Source organism: Micromys minutus (genome assembly GCF_963924665.1).
Source record: "Micromys minutus genome assembly, chromosome: 7".
NCBI classification, from domain to species: domain Eukaryota; kingdom Metazoa; phylum Chordata; class Mammalia; order Rodentia; family Muridae; genus Micromys; species Micromys minutus.
The window spans coordinates 73,018,608-73,033,212 of record NC_137976.1 but is presented as its reverse complement, the minus strand read 5'-3'; the positions used below and the strand labels follow the sequence as shown (position 1 = coordinate 73,033,212).

Sequence of the window (14,605 nt, the reverse complement as noted above, 5' to 3'; positions counted from 1 at the left end):
ACCCACCACTTTGTCCTTACCTGAGGGAGTTATGGAGACTGAATCCTAGGATTCCAGTAATCACTCACAAACTCGAACATTCGTGTGTACGAACATATAGGTTTGTGGTAGTATATTTATATTGCTCTATCATCATATATAATCATACTTGTATGCTCATTTTATTACATATACATGCTAATTATATTAGATATGCATTGTGGATTAAAATATATAAAGTTCTGGGGGAAACGTGACTACCTTGGCTTTGCCCAGCTCGTCTTCACTGGGCTATTGTCCCGCTGTCAACAAGTCAACATCTCACCACGTATGTATTGCCACACATACATATATGAGAACTACATATACTTATACATGGTCTTCAATCTTTTGATCCTCCCAAGTGCCAGGATTACAGGCTTGGGTCACCAAGCCTAGCTGCTACGTTTGCTTTCAATCTGAGAACAGAAGGAAAAAGACCCCTCAGAGTGTTCTCTGGAGATTTTATTCGGGAGCTGCCCCTGATGGTGAGACGTGTGACGTGCTGCTGGAGAGTCCTGTCAGGTGCTGAGGCTGTCCTTGTCATTTTGGTGCTATAAGGTACTCTGCTGGAGAGCTGCAAGCTGTCTTCTGATGCTGGCTACTGCCTTTTTTTTATGGGACATCTACCAGACATGGTTTTGTAAATTCTGCCAATTTATAGAACATACCCTAAAGGCTGCCCTCTCTTGCCTATTGTCTAAGGTGCTTACTGCTACCCTACCGAGGTTTAGAGATTGCCAAAGCCACTCGGCCAGACCCCTGTCTTTATCTCACTGCGCTGGACATTTGCAGACCCCACACGACCCCATAGTGGGGATCTGGACGCTATCCAGTTGTAGGGGTGGGAGGGATCAAGGAGAGTAACTGCTGCGGAGCCCGTGTCAGGGTTGGCTCTACCCACAACCTGGACCCTGCCAAGGGGCTCAGCAGGTGGTAGAGCTTCCTCACCTAGGGAGGTGAATCGAAATGTGGAGTAAGCCCTAGGACCCTGGTCGGCTCTGGTCTCAACGTTGGACGTTTACTCGCTTAGAGGGTTATCCTGATATGTGACGCGGTGCGGAGGCACTGTACAGAACCCCACAAGGGATGTGAGTTGTGAGGCTCGGGTTTATCCGGCGCCTGGCAGCGAGGGGCGGGCTCTGCACGCAGGCGTTGTAAACTAGCGGGGCAGGCGCAGTGCGCACGGTGGCAGCGACGGCGACAGCAGGTGGGTAGCAGCGGGTCTGGAGGGACCGCTGCTGCGGGAATGAATACACAAGAGAAGGCTTGGGTGTCTAGGGGCCCAGGGGCATGGCGGAGGCAGCTAGCCCCAGCCGCCCGGGGCTGCGGAGCATATGGAGAAGGGAGGGGTACCACAGCTTTCACATCCGGGACTCGGGGCCCTTGCAGCCCTGGCCTCCTGGCCTCAGGTGAGCTGATCCTCCGACAAGACAGAAAGAGGGGGTGATCGCTTTTCTCTGAGTGTCCCTTTGGCCACGTTCCCGGCTGCAGGAGCCGCTCCTGTTCCGGGTCCTGACAACCTGGCCCTGCTCCAGGGAAGCCTCCCATTTCTCCTTGCTCTCGGTGCAGCCTGTTCCAAGCCTGTTCTTAAGCTGCCTCCTACACGCCCACAGAACCACCCACCTGGTTCGCGGGTTCGTTCGCTGCAGGTCTGCTCCTCCCTGCCACTTCCACTGTCCTGAAGGCTGACAGGAAGGATCTCCGCGCTCTCTATGCCTCCTGCCCACAGTCCCTGACACTCGTCCCATTCAAGCCTTTTAACGTAGGTCCATGGTGCAAATGTCCTGGGCTCCTAAGGAGAGGAGGCTAGGACTGGGGTGGGCTGTCTATGAAAGAAGAGAGATGGCTGCTTATTCCCGTTGTCTGTCCCCACTAGGTTCCAGGAGCTGGCTCAGTATTCTATCTGCCATGGCCCGGGGACTGCCCAGCACTGCCCGCTTGGCACGCTTCTGCCAGAAACTGAACCGCCTGAAGCCTCTGGAAGAGTCTAGCATGGAGACGTCACTACGGCGCTGCCTCTCCACGCTGGATTTGACCCTACTGGGTGTGGGGGGCATGGTGGGATCTGGGCTCTATGTGCTCACAGGCACAGTGGCCAAGGACATGGCTGGCCCTGCTGTGCTCCTGTCCTTTTTGGTGGCCGCTGTAGCCTCCCTGCTGGCCGCACTATGCTATGCAGAGTTTGGAGCCCGCGTGCCCCGTACTGGCTCTGCATACCTGTTCACCTACGTGTCCATGGGGGAAATATGGGCGTTCCTCATAGGCTGGAATGTACTTCTGGAGTACCTCATTGGAGGTGCTGCTGTGGCCCGTGCCTGGAGTGGCTATTTGGATGCCATCTTTAACCACAGCATCCGCAACTTCACAGAGTCTCACATGGGTGTCTGGCAGATGCCCTTCCTAGCCCACTATCCAGATTTTCTGGCTGCTGGCATTTTACTTGTGGCTTCTGCCTTTGTCTCCTGCGGAGCCCGAGTCTCCTCCTGGCTTAACCACACATTCTCAGCCATCAGTCTGATTGTGATCCTATTCATCATCGTCCTGGGTTTCATCCTGGCCCGTCCTCACAACTGGAGCGCAGAAGAAGGTGGTTTTGCACCCTTCGGTTTCTCTGGCGTCCTGGCCGGCACAGCCACCTGCTTCTATGCCTTTGTGGGCTTTGATGTCATTGCTGCCTCCAGTGAGGAGGCCAAAAACCCACGGTGGGCTGTGCCCACGGCCATCGCTATCTCCCTTGGCCTGGCAGCTGGTGCCTACATCCTGGTCTCCACTGTGCTAACCCTCATGGTACCTTGGCACAGCCTGGACCCTGACTCGGCACTTGCCGATGCTTTCTACAGGCGGGGCTACAGCTGGGCTGGCTTCATTGTGGCAGTTGGCTCTATCTGTGGTAAGGGACCCTTCTGGGCAGGGTGGGAGGGGACACGGCCCTGCCCCAAACCTCTCAAAATACTTCTCTCCACGTCCCAGTTTTACTTGCCTAATGAGTTCATTAAACACTAAGTTTTAGACACTTGTTGGCAGCCCCACCCCCACAAATTGTACCCAGAATATCAGTCTGGGAGCACATGCTTACAGGTCCTTTCCAGGCAGACTCCAAGCTCTCACAAGGTTCATTAATTGGCCTGGACCTAACAGAAGTGCCCCAGTCCTAGGTGGGTGGTGAGGAGCCAATACCCTCAGTACACATCCTATCTGTGAGCCTAGCAGTGGTTCCCTCGGAGCGTATCTGCCGCGCTGATTGCTCCCTGTGCTCTGCTGCAGCCATGAACACGGTCCTGCTCAGCAACCTCTTCTCCCTGCCTCGCATTGTCTACGCCATGGCTGCGGATGGGCTCTTCTTCCAGGTGTTTGCCCGTGTGCATCCCCGGACGCAGGTGCCTGTGGTGGGCATCCTGGTGTTTGGGGTCCTCATGGCTCTCCTGGCACTGCTGCTGGACCTTGAGGCACTGGTCCAGTTCCTATCCATCGGCACCCTGCTGGCCTATACCTTCGTGGCCACCAGCATCATTGTGCTTCGATTCCAGAAGGCTTCTCCACCCAGTTCCCCTTGCCTAGCCAGCCCTGCCTCCACGGCTAAGAAGTACGACTCCTTCTCAGACCATATACAGCTAGTGGGTGCTGCAGAGACCTCAGTGTCTGCGCCTGGGCAGCTGCGACCAGCCCTGAGGCCCTTCCTGGGTTTCCTGGATGCATGCAGCCCTGGAACTGCTGTGGCCTGGGCACTTGGCATCTTGGTAGCTTCAGCTATCTCGCTGGCGTGTGTGCTGGTCTTCGGGAACTCAGACATGCATCTCCCACCGTGGGGCTATGTCTTACTGCTGGTCATCAGTGGTGCTGTCTTTCTGTCCAGCCTCCTGGTCCTGGGGGCTCACCAGCAGCAAAAACAGCAAGATACTTTCCAGGTACCCCCTACCCCCTACCCTGTGTCTCATTAATACTGTACCTTCTCAGTCCTCCTATTCCCTCTGACCCAGCCTCTTAGGCTGCCTGAAAATGTTCACAAGCTCATGGGGCTAGGGAGATAAGTTTGTCCATTCTTACTCGCTCCGGCTTCCTGCATGGTGAGGGCGCACATGACCCAGCTCTCCAGAGATTTCCACAGTCAAGCTCTGGACTGGCATGTGTATCCTATAGCCAATCTTGGCCTCACCCTTGCACCTTCAGATCCCGTTGGTGCCCCTGACTCCAGCTCTGAGCATCCTTCTCAACATTTGCCTCATGCTGAAGCTGAGCTACCTGACATGGCTGCGTTTTATCTTCTGGCTGCTGGTCGGTGAGTGGGGCTTGGGTGTGGACCAGAGTCTATTACAATGGGGAGGGAAGAGAGGTCAGGTGGGGTTGGGAACTCTCCCCCCACTCTCATGCCCAACCTGCAGGACTTGTCGTGTATTTTGGCTACGGCATCTGGCACAGCAAGGAGAACCAGAGGGAGCCATTGGAGCTGACCACTGCACACTACGTGGTATTCCCCAGTGGCAGCCTGGAGGAAACTGTGCAAGCCGCGCAGGCCGCTAGCCAGTCCCCAGTCCGGGAGTCAGACTGCACTGAGTAGCCACGAAGGCTGGCCCATGGAGGTTCCCACAACCCCAACATCCAGAGGCCAGAAGAATTGTCAGCTGCCTACTCAAGGAAGCTTGGGTTTGAAGCCTGCCCAGACTGTGCTGGGAGTGTTCTCAGAGCCTCAACACGGGAACTGAGTCTCCAGTTATCAAGGCATAGGCCATGGCTAGTGCTGATGTGGACTCGTTGCCCACAGCCTTCCTGTTTATGATTAACTCTGGATACCTGGGCAGGTGGGGCAGAGTGGGCAGGGGAGCAGCTTCTGCCCCTGAGACCCAGAATAATAACTAATCAGCTAGTGTTGTGACCGTCTGTCATGTACATTCTGGTATTCTTCATAGCACTGAGTTCTCACCTGCCTGGAGAACCAAGCGATTGTCCCTAGTCCACAGCAGAGACACAGAAGGCCTGCCAAAGTCCCTCTGAGGAGGAAAGGTTCATGCATGATATGAGAGGAACAGATTTCTGACACGTCCTCAGCAAAGGTGTATGTGTGCATTCGTGTGTGTGTGTGTGTGTGTGTGTGTGTGTGTGTGTGTGTTTGTGCACGTGAATGAGTATGGGTGCATGTTTGCATATGTGAGTGTGTATGTGCAAGTGTGTGTGTGTGTGTGTGTGTGTGTTTGGTACTTGAGACAGGACCTAGGACCTTGAGATTGTTAGATAAGCATTCTACTACTGACATATAGCCCCTCCCACCCCCCAGAACCCTGACATGTCCTCTAGCAGGGACTATATATCCCAATCTGGACTCAAAATAGGTAACCAAAAAGGCTTGGTGTCAGGGTCTTTTGATTTTCCTGGGCTCCCAGGGTCTGCCTAGGGACATTGAAATGCATTGAACAAGCACATGCCCCAAGATACGCTGCCTACCAGATGACTGGTGTTTTCAAACTCAGGCTCCTGGCCACAGCCCACTCGCTTATTGTCTCTGTATACCCTGGAAATGTTTTCAGATGAAGCCCTTGGGTTCTCTGTTACCTAGTAATCTCCAGGGTGACAGTGTCCCTGGGAGGTGGGCTTGGATTAGTATGTGAGTGGTACACTTGGGTATGCGTGGATGCACAGGTACTTGGGCCTGCATTTACTACTTCCGGCCTACTAGCTGACTGTGTGTGTCTACAGTTCAGAGAAGGAGAGAGCCCTAGGTCTACTCTATGCCTCCCCCTGGGGTCCCCACGGCTGGGTTCTGTCTAAGGTAGCCACCTCCCTTTTCTCATCCCTCCCGTTAACGACTACACAGGAAGCTGCTTGCTTTGGCAAGCTTGACTTCAGCGGTAATATCAGGGCTCTTTGGATCTCTCTCTACCGAAAGACCCACTGTGTTCATGTGAACCACCTCCAGGAGCCACGCCTCCCACCCTAGCCCTTTGCCGGCCACAGCCTTGAGGGCTGAGTGGCACCAGGAATTCTAAAGGCCTTCTGGCAGCTGTGGAAGCCTGGAGATCCCAGCTGCCGCTGCTATTTTCACCTCAGCCTTGGTGCTCCTCCGTGACCACACATCCACAACAAAACTGCCTCTTTATTTCCCAGAATGCACACTTCCTAAACCGTGCCCCACACTTGGACCAAGAAAGTTTATGCAGCCCGTCCTTGCCATGCTTTCTCTGGTTCATGGGGAAAGTCTCATTGGGAAGAATCGAGGCCTCACATGGCTACAGATCCGGAACCAGCCAGCCCATGGAGATCACACCTCAAAGCTATGCTACTCTGGCTGGGGCCCGAGTTAGGGCCTCTGGCAAACAGGTGCTTCAGGCAGGTTGAAGTTGTCAGGACTGATTTGACTGCAGTAGATCCTAGACATCCAGCTTCTCACACTTAGGCTCCTGAGAAACCTGGTAACCAGATGGCAGAGTCCCCCAGCAGACATGTAGAGAGTTCCAAGGATAGCATTGCCCCCCCCCAAACCTAGGAGGGAGTCTGGAGTCTGGTGGAATTACCCCAACCCCCTCACCAGTCCCGCTAGAGCACTGTCCTCCAAGTTCCCAGGCCAAAACCCTTCTCCTTCCCAATCCCTAAACTTTAACTAGCAGGGAGAGGGTGTAAGCCTCAGGAATGGGTAGGCCAGTGGATGACAGCCATCCTGACAGGCATGGACGCCCAGATCCCAACAGCAGCAGCAGACATGGGGCAGGTGCAAACCACTCCTAAGACTCGTGGGCAGCAGGGTTACCAAGGCTCTGACTATGCACTGTTGGCAGTTGCCTTTGGGGCTCTTGCCTACAAAAACAACAGATTAGGAATCAAGCCAATATCCCCCAAAGTGTGGCAGAACTCAGTGTTCAGGCATTGACCCCAGCTCTGGGACACAAGCCGGTCCACAACTCACTTCTTCATACTTGGTCCTCCAGTAGAAACCGGCCTCTCTATCCACATACAGTAGCAGCAGGTCACAGAGGAAGGTGATCTGGAAGAGGCAAGGCCTACCATGTTCTCAGCCTGCGCCCTCCCTCTGCCAGCCAAGTCCCCAACCAGGAAACAATATTCGGATCCAGCAGGAATCAGTAAGCCCTAGCTGGTGGTTACTGCAGCAAAGATTAAACTCACCATGCCCAGCCAAGCCGCTCCTGTGCCCACTGTGATGGCCGTAGGGATGAGCGCAAACTTCCCTGCCTGAGAAACCTGGGATGAACCTTTCCGGACGTGGTTGTCCTCCCAGACCTCCACAAATCCTTCCCCTGGTCTGAACTTTACCTGCCCAGTGACAAGAATGTCAAAGCGGATCCCATAGAGCTTGAGCAGGCTCCGGGCTTCCACGCCTGAGGCTGCCCACCAGTGATTAGCTGTCCTGGGGATAGCAGAGAAGATTCCAGCGTTCGCTGCATTCCAGGCTTAACCACTGACACTACCTGGTCCTGGGTTTTAAGCAAACCAGAACCTGACTGGAGGGAGAACCCTGCTTCTGAGGGTCAGAGAGGGGCACAAAGCATGCTGGGATAGATCCTGGTGGCTTGGGTCTGGGAGAAGGAAGGTGGAATAGCCATGAGGGCTGGCAGAACTCTGAGGCAAGGACAGCACAGAACTGGGGAAGAAAGCGGTGGGGGTGCTGTGGTGGGCTTTAGAACGGGCATCCCAGCAGAGAGGTGCCAGCAAGGGCCTGAAGGTAGAGAAGCCTATGCAGAAGGTTGTATTGGGTACAGAGCCAAGCACAGTGAGTCATGGCCAATAGGCCTATGCACCTGTGCACACCTGTGCACACCTGTGCACGCCTGCTACTATGTGTGATAAAATGATATTACATGGCAGGAGGAGCCCAAGATTCTCTTGGGAAACTAAAAGATATGACAATGTTTGTAATTTAAGATCTCTGGGTGCCTCTGGGATCAGAAAAAAAAAAAATTCAGGAACACTAATATCAGAGTGGGGGAAATATAAAACGTTAGATTTCATCTACCAATATCCCTTTCCTACTTCCTTCTTTCTCTTCCCGCCTCTGTCTTCCCCTCCCCCTCACTCTTCCTCCTTCCTCCCCTTCTTCACCAGGTTGCCTCAGACTGGCTACAAAGCTAAGAATGACTCTGAGCTCCTAATCTTCCCTTCTCTGCCTCCTGAGGGCTGGGATTAGGGCTCACGAGTGTGCACTATGGCCACCTACCCAATGCCCAGAGCTGTCTGTGACAGTGGGACGGTGGTGGAAGAATTCCTTCATAGTATTGGGAAGGGTGAGCACCCGAGATCTAATGTTTACTCTTAAACAGTTCTGAGGCCCCAGGTCCAACCTCTAGTACTGCCAAGGAAAGAAAAGGCAAGACTAGCAAACCAAGTGTGGTTGTTTGGATAAGAATGGCCCCAGAGACTCATGTGTGTGAATGCTTGGCCCATAAAAATTAGCACTATTTATTAGGAGGCATGGCCTTGCTGGAATAGGTGTGGCCTTGCTGGAGTAGGTGTGGCCTTGCTGGAGTAGGTGTGGCCTTGCTGGAGTAGGTGTGGCCTTGCTGGAGTAGGTGTGGCCTTGCTGGAGTAGGTGTGGCCTTGCTGGAGTAGGTGTGGCCTTGTTGACTGCACTGTGGAGGTGGAGTTTTTGAGGTCTCCTATGCTCAAGCTATGCCCAGTGTACCACACAGTCTCCTTCTGCCTTCAGATCAAGATGTAGAACTCAGTTCCTCCTCCAGCACCATGTCTGCCTACACGCCATCATGCTTCCTTCCATGTTGGTAATCGGCTAATCATTCTCTGAACCTGTAAGCCAGCCCCAGTGAAATGTGTCCTTTATAAGAGTTGCCATGGTCATGATGTCCCTTCATAGCAATGAAGAAGCCAGGTCAGAAGTGTATGAGTGTTTTGCTAGTCTGAATTTTCCCACAGAATTTTTTGAGGAAGTTTTTAGATAAAGTCCTATAGGAAAATTAAAAATGAAAAGTGTCTTTGCTCTAGGGAAACAGGGTCATCTGAGAGAGGCCATGAAAAAATCTGCAGGTTGGGAGCAAACAAGTAAGGTAGAGCCCACGGCCTGTTTCCAGAACCCTTATACACACAGCGGAGACCCTGAGTCTGAGCTGTTCTCTGTTCTGGTGGTCATAGGGAATGGGTGAAGGGGGCAAAGACCGGGAACAGTAGCCAGTGCAGCAGTGAGGGTCATACCTGAAGTTGTACCCCCTCTCCTGCAGCTGGAAGGAGTACCGGGGACAGCAGTAAGAGCCTTTCTTGTCCAGGTTGCAATCCCAGTGGATTCTGATGCCCACAGCACCGCCCTGCACACAACACATCCTGTTCCACTGGCGTACGGGCCGGAGAGCCTGCCCCTGAGCTGCAGGACTCTGCCCCAAATGACTTACTAGCAATGCCAGGTCTTCAAAGTCCCCTCCAGCCATGGCCACAAGGTCCCCGATGCGGAACACTGGGCAGAAGGGACTGGAGAGTGGATCATAGAGACAGTGCTTGAAATAGGTGTTGTCCCAGGTATCTAAGGCATTGGTTCTAGAAAGGACATTGATAACGATCATGACTCAAGAGGCATGAGGGTCTGGGCTCAGCCAAGACCTGCCCATGCTACCTGGAGAAGTTGAACTTGCTGAAGGTTACAGTATTTTTGATGAAGAGTGTGAAGTTCTTGGCCTGAGCTAGCAGGGGTTTCCTGGAGATAGACCATATACTGGTATCATTTTGCTTATCCTGGGACCCTGCCCTGGGAGAGAGACACTTACCTGGGCACAGGACCACTCTCCACTGGGCACCAACTCCAGATCTCACAGGTCCTGTGGGTTCCATTGAACACCACACACTGACCAGTCTTTATACCTTGAAAACACAAAGGGAGCTCCAAGCCCTCAGATCTCCATGGGTCTTGAGGACATTGTGGGGTGCAGGCTTGTTGGCAGAATGGGTGATTCTGCATTAGGGACCCCCAGTATTCCCTCCCCTTCCCTCATTCTAGCAGGGGCAGGAGAGGTCCAAGCCCACAGTTACCATGGCTGTATGTCCCCGTCTCCCCTTCAGGACAGTCCTCATCAGCCCAGCAGTTAGCCAGAGGAACAGAAGGATGCTGAGGTAGGTAAGAGAGACCCTTGTCACCAACAGCACAGACGATGCCTTCTTTTTGTGACTCAGCATCACAGACTGCAAAGACAAGAGCCCTAGCTTCCTCCCGGACAGCCTGGGTCTGGAAACATTGGGAAGGTGCAAACTACAACCTGGGAGGGAGGAACCATCAGCGACGTGGTGAGATGGTGGTACAGGGCTGTATGCCCAGAGCGAGCATCGCCCTCCTGACAGTTCTGTCCCTGATAGGTCACTGAGTTCCAGCTCTTCCGGGATAACAGAGCAGGATGGGGTGCTAAAGAACCACAGAAGGACAAACTGGCGACACTTAGTATGTGGTAGGTGTAGCTATCAAGAAGGGCCTAAGGTCAGAGGACTTGTACAGGATGGGAAGTCCCCTCCCCCAGGGCCAGTCTTTTCTGCCAAGCATGGACTGTAATGTGACCAAATATCAGAGCCTGGAGTTCAGCTGAGCAGAGGTTGCCCTTGAATGTGGTGCATATATATGGGATGGATCCTAACCATTCACACAGGAGCCTTGGTTGGTGAGGCCTAATGTGCTCTTTGAAACATTGTTTGGAATATTCCCAGGCAAGGGAAAAGGTGAGATTGGGAGTGGGTGTGTAGGTGCCCCATGGCTGCATGAAAAGCTAAGAATAAGGGAGAGGGCTGGAGAGATGGCTCAGTGGTTAGAGCACTGACTGCTCTTCCAGAGGTCTTGAGTTCAATTCCCAGCAACCACATGGTGGCTCACAACCATCTGTAATGAGATCTGATGCCCTCTTCTGGTGTGTCTGACAGCTAAGGTGTACTCATATAAATAAAATAAAATCTTAAAAAAAAAAAAAAAAAAAAAAAAAAAAGAATAAGGGAGAAGGCTCAAACAGGAACCCAGTTGGCTGAAAAACACCCAGAGATCATACATTACCTGAAGGCAAAAGCAGAGTATGCTAGCTTGTCCTCAGAGGACACTGGACTCTGGATACACTAATTAATGAAAGCTGGTCATTAGTGCTCAGGCGAGCATGTGCCAAGCTGCAACTCAGAGGCAGGACCAGCATGGAAAGGACACAACAAACTGTCCCACTCAGAGGGCTGGTGTTGTGAAGGCTGGAGACCCCAAGGGATGTCCTTAGATACTGTGCCTGTAACCCACACTTGGGGTGTCCTTGCACAAGTGACTGAACATGTGGAGCCCTAATCACTTGTTTAATGGAAATTATAGTATTTCTGATGGACAGCAGATGTAACGACTCAATGAAATGACTTCTGGGAAAATGTAGCCCTTTGCCTGTGATAAACATAGCAAGCTGGGGCTGAGCTTGGAGCCATCTGTGATGGAAAAGGGAACAGGGCTGATAAGAGAAATAGGGACATGTTAGAGGCTCTGGACAAACTTACCTCTGGGCATCTGCCCTGGACTTGAGCTGGTGTCACGAGAAAGTTGGTTACCAGGAAGAACACATTCTCTCCCTAGAAGGCAAAGCTGGAGGTTGGCCTCAGCTGCGGGAGAGATGCTGACAGCCTGATTTGTTTGCCTTCTGTTGCTCTCAGTGCTGGGACTGGAATTCAGGATCTCAGACATGCTAGGCCAGCACCCTCTGAGGTAGAGCCCAGCCTGGGTAGCCTGGATTTTGTGGGAATAGTTCTTGGTCCCATCTAGTTACCAACTTTGTCCAGTAGAAAGTGGCATCCAGCAAGACGGGTGAAGCTGGCTAGGTTTCTGGCCTCTCCTGAGCCCAGAGAGTGTTATAGCTCTATTCATATCTTCCATACACATTTCCCTTCAAATTCTCGTGCACTCAATCCAAAGTGGGGACAGAAAGCCTGCTGATCACAGGCAGAACAGCACTGGTGTGGGGGGGGGAGGGAAGAAGGGGAGCGCGCGCGCGCGCACACACACACACACACACACACACACGTACACTCACTCGAGTGTGCACAAGCAAGCAATCGTTCTCCCACAGAAAGCTACTGCCACCTGGAGCCAACAGGTTACGCAGCTGCCCTCACTTATGCCTCCAGGTAGCCACAATTAGTCACTGGTTCACAAAAGCAGTTTGGACTGGAATTGGTTCATTGTTGGTGCCCTCTCTGGGGGATACAGACATTTGTTTCTGTCTTCTCAGAAAATGTCACAGAACAGCTGGTAACTGGGGCTAAATCATCTAGGTGGAGGGAAAGAGAGCATGCTCCCTCAAAGGGACAGGGAGAGGCAGGAGTGAAAGGGGTCAGCTGCACTGTGACAGGCAAGATAGGGAAAGGGGCTGTGCATAAACCACAGGATGGCCAGCCCCCAGACTTCCTCACCACCTCTCTCCAAGACAAAGGCTTGGTGAACTCATTTTTTTTTTTTTCCTGACTGAAGAGACCCCTTCTGGATGAATGGTCTAGGCCAGTTCAGTTGTGTCCAAGGCTGGTCCTGGAAATGTCTCAGCTTGCACGAACCTCTGGACCTTTCCGTTTCTTTTAAGCTGATAGTCCAAAATTCGGCGACAGAGTCACCCATCCTATCCCACCACAGATATTTAAAACCAGCAGCTCTCCAAGAGAGAATGAATTTTCATTTCTGAATTCCCTTCTCTCTGGTGGGGAGCCTGTCTGTCTCTCTGTGTGTGGGACGAGTACACTCTCACTTTTAATAAGACATGTATTTTCTGTGACTGTGACTAATTTCTTCTGTTCATTCTATTTTTAAGCAGATTTTATTTTTGCTTTGTTTTGTTTCGAGACAGGGTTTCTTTGTGTGGCCTTGGCCGTCCTGGAACTTGCTGGCCTTGAAACTCATGGCTCTGCCTGCCTCAGCCTCTTGAGTCAGGGATTACAGGCATGTGCCACCAACATCCGACTGAGAAGTTTTATTTAATTATTTAATATGTATGTGTGTGTGTGTGCTGTGCATGTGCCTGAGGCCCTCAGAGGCCAGTAGACAGCATAGCGTCCCCTGGAACAGGAATGACAAAAAGCTGTGAGCTACCGTGTGTGTTTCAGGAACAGAACCTGTATTTTCTGCAAGAGCAGTCAGTGCTCTCGACAACTGAGCCATCTCTCCAGCCTCTGACTTTTAATCATCAATGGAAAAAAAAAAAATGAACTTGGCCCAAGATCCTTAATGATAACAAGGGGACTTTAGAAGGTCCCCTGAGCTCCCATCTGCTACCTTTCACTTCCAAGCATAATCCATGATACTTCCTTCTCGGATCTATCTCTGTGTGGATGGCAGGTAGGATGGGGTGGATGGTATTTTTGCTTCTGTTTATTGTGTGGTACTAGCATTGAAGCTAGGAAGTTATGCATGCCACACACACCCTCCTCTAAGCTGTGTCTCTAACCTTCCTTTTAAAATAAGCTCCACAGGCACTGGCTTCTTGGCTTGGAAAGCTGTACATCCCTGAAAGCTGTTTTCTCAGATAGACTGAGGGCCCTTCCCAGGCCCTTCCCCCACCCTCTGGTGTCTACTTCTGTCATACACAACAGCTGTGCAGCCGTTGGCTGAAGGACTCTGGCCTCGAACAGCAGCAGTGGGGACCTACCTGTGATGGCTTCACAAAGTCAGCCACGTCCCACAGTCGGTTCTCCAGTTCCTTAACCTGGGTTACAGAAACCCCCTTGAGTTTGGTGATGACAGAAATCTGGGGGTCCATGTCCCATTCCTGGTAGCCTTTTTTGGCCAAGAGGGCCCACCTAGGGAGAGGATGATGGATAGTGTAGTGTCCGGCGAGAAGTAGCTGTGCCCACACAGTAGGCTCCCAGACCAGCATGGAGGGCCTCCATCCTCTGTCTAGTTGCGCCTCATGCTCTAGACCCCTGAGGAACTTTCAGATGGTCCTGTCTGCTATGGCCGCCTTTCACAGCCAAGCCTTCAAACACTTAGCAAGCCCAGCTCCCTTCCCTCCTCAAAGACTTCAGACCTCTGGCTGGTGGTCTCTCTGATAGGCTTAGTGCTGTGTTGCTCAAAGAATTACTGCCTCCTCCTGCATCAGGGTGCCTTAAGGCAGGAGAATTGCAGGCACACACAGAGATGGAGATAAAGCTGGAGACAAAGCCCCTTATGTGGGTGCCTGGCTTCTTCTGCTGTCCTCTGAAAGGATTAAAATCCCTTCTGACTACCTCTCACTCCCCCCCACTTTCCCACCAGCTGGGGTTCTAAAAAGCCAACTTTTAGCAAGCACAGCTCCCACCAGGCTCTGCATCCTGGCTAGGAGGGGTTCTTACCCTATAACGTAGACTACCACTCCCAGCTGCAGCAGCCTCTGGGAGACGCCCACCCGACAGTTCCTGGTCATCACATATTTCTCTGTCTTGTAATCCAGAAAGCCCCAGCTCACTAGTGCTGCTGCGGCTGCAGAAGCCATGTTCCCAGCTCCTGCGGGCTGCAACTGCATGAGTCAGCAGGCAACTTCAGCCGCAGCTGAACTGGAGGCCAAGCAGCCATGCATGGGATTCAGGCCAGTGTTAAAGGGACATCTCAAATTCAGCAGAACCTCGCTCCTGTCTCGGTCCCAAACCCCAGCTGATGGAGCCCCTTCCCCGACCCTCT

The 14,605-nt window shown here is 52.5% G+C and overlaps 2 protein-coding genes across 5 annotated transcripts; one reads left to right on the top strand and one right to left on the bottom strand.

Annotated features, from left to right (window-relative positions):
- Window positions 1–1,282: 1,282 nt before the first annotated feature.
- On the top strand, window positions 1,283–4,576 carry SLC7A4 (solute carrier family 7 member 4; the record flags this gene model as incomplete). 3 transcript variants are annotated; one of them, XM_080919404.1, is made up of 5 exons in its annotated part: window positions 1,283–1,430; window positions 1,898–2,911; window positions 3,286–3,926; window positions 4,189–4,297; window positions 4,401–4,576. In XM_080919404.1, 4 exons carry the CDS (start codon window positions 1,930–1,932, stop codon window positions 4,574–4,576), a joined length of 1,908 nt encoding a protein of 635 aa, XP_080775530.1. The 3 variants fall into 3 exon arrangements, with proteins under 3 accessions (XP_080775530.1, XP_080775532.1, XP_080775531.1); XM_080919406.1 differs by lacking the exon at window positions 1,283–1,430 and having other exon boundaries at window positions 1,930–2,252; window positions 2,862–2,911; XM_080919405.1 differs by lacking the exon at window positions 1,283–1,430 and having other exon boundaries at window positions 1,930–2,911; window positions 3,286–3,398; window positions 3,825–3,926.
- Window positions 4,577–6,086: 1,510 nt separating this feature from the next.
- On the bottom strand, window positions 6,087–14,463 carry P2RX6 (purinergic receptor P2X 6). Of its 2 annotated transcripts, XM_080918974.1 has the most exons (12): window positions 14,281–14,463; window positions 13,599–13,749; window positions 11,467–11,538; window positions 9,994–10,069; window positions 9,732–9,825; window positions 9,581–9,661; window positions 9,363–9,504; window positions 9,169–9,278; window positions 7,279–7,372; window positions 7,132–7,197; window positions 6,914–6,991; window positions 6,087–6,804 (listed from the first exon to the last, which is right to left on the bottom strand). In XM_080918974.1, the coding sequence occupies exons 1-12, from the start codon at window positions 14,448–14,450 to the stop codon at window positions 6,769–6,771; spliced, it is 1,170 nt and encodes a 389-aa protein (XP_080775100.1). In that variant the 5' UTR covers window positions 14,451–14,463; the 3' UTR covers window positions 6,087–6,768. The 2 variants fall into 2 exon arrangements, with proteins under 2 accessions (XP_080775100.1, XP_080775101.1); XM_080918975.1 differs by lacking the exon at window positions 9,581–9,661.
- Window positions 14,464–14,605: the final 142 nt, after the last annotated feature.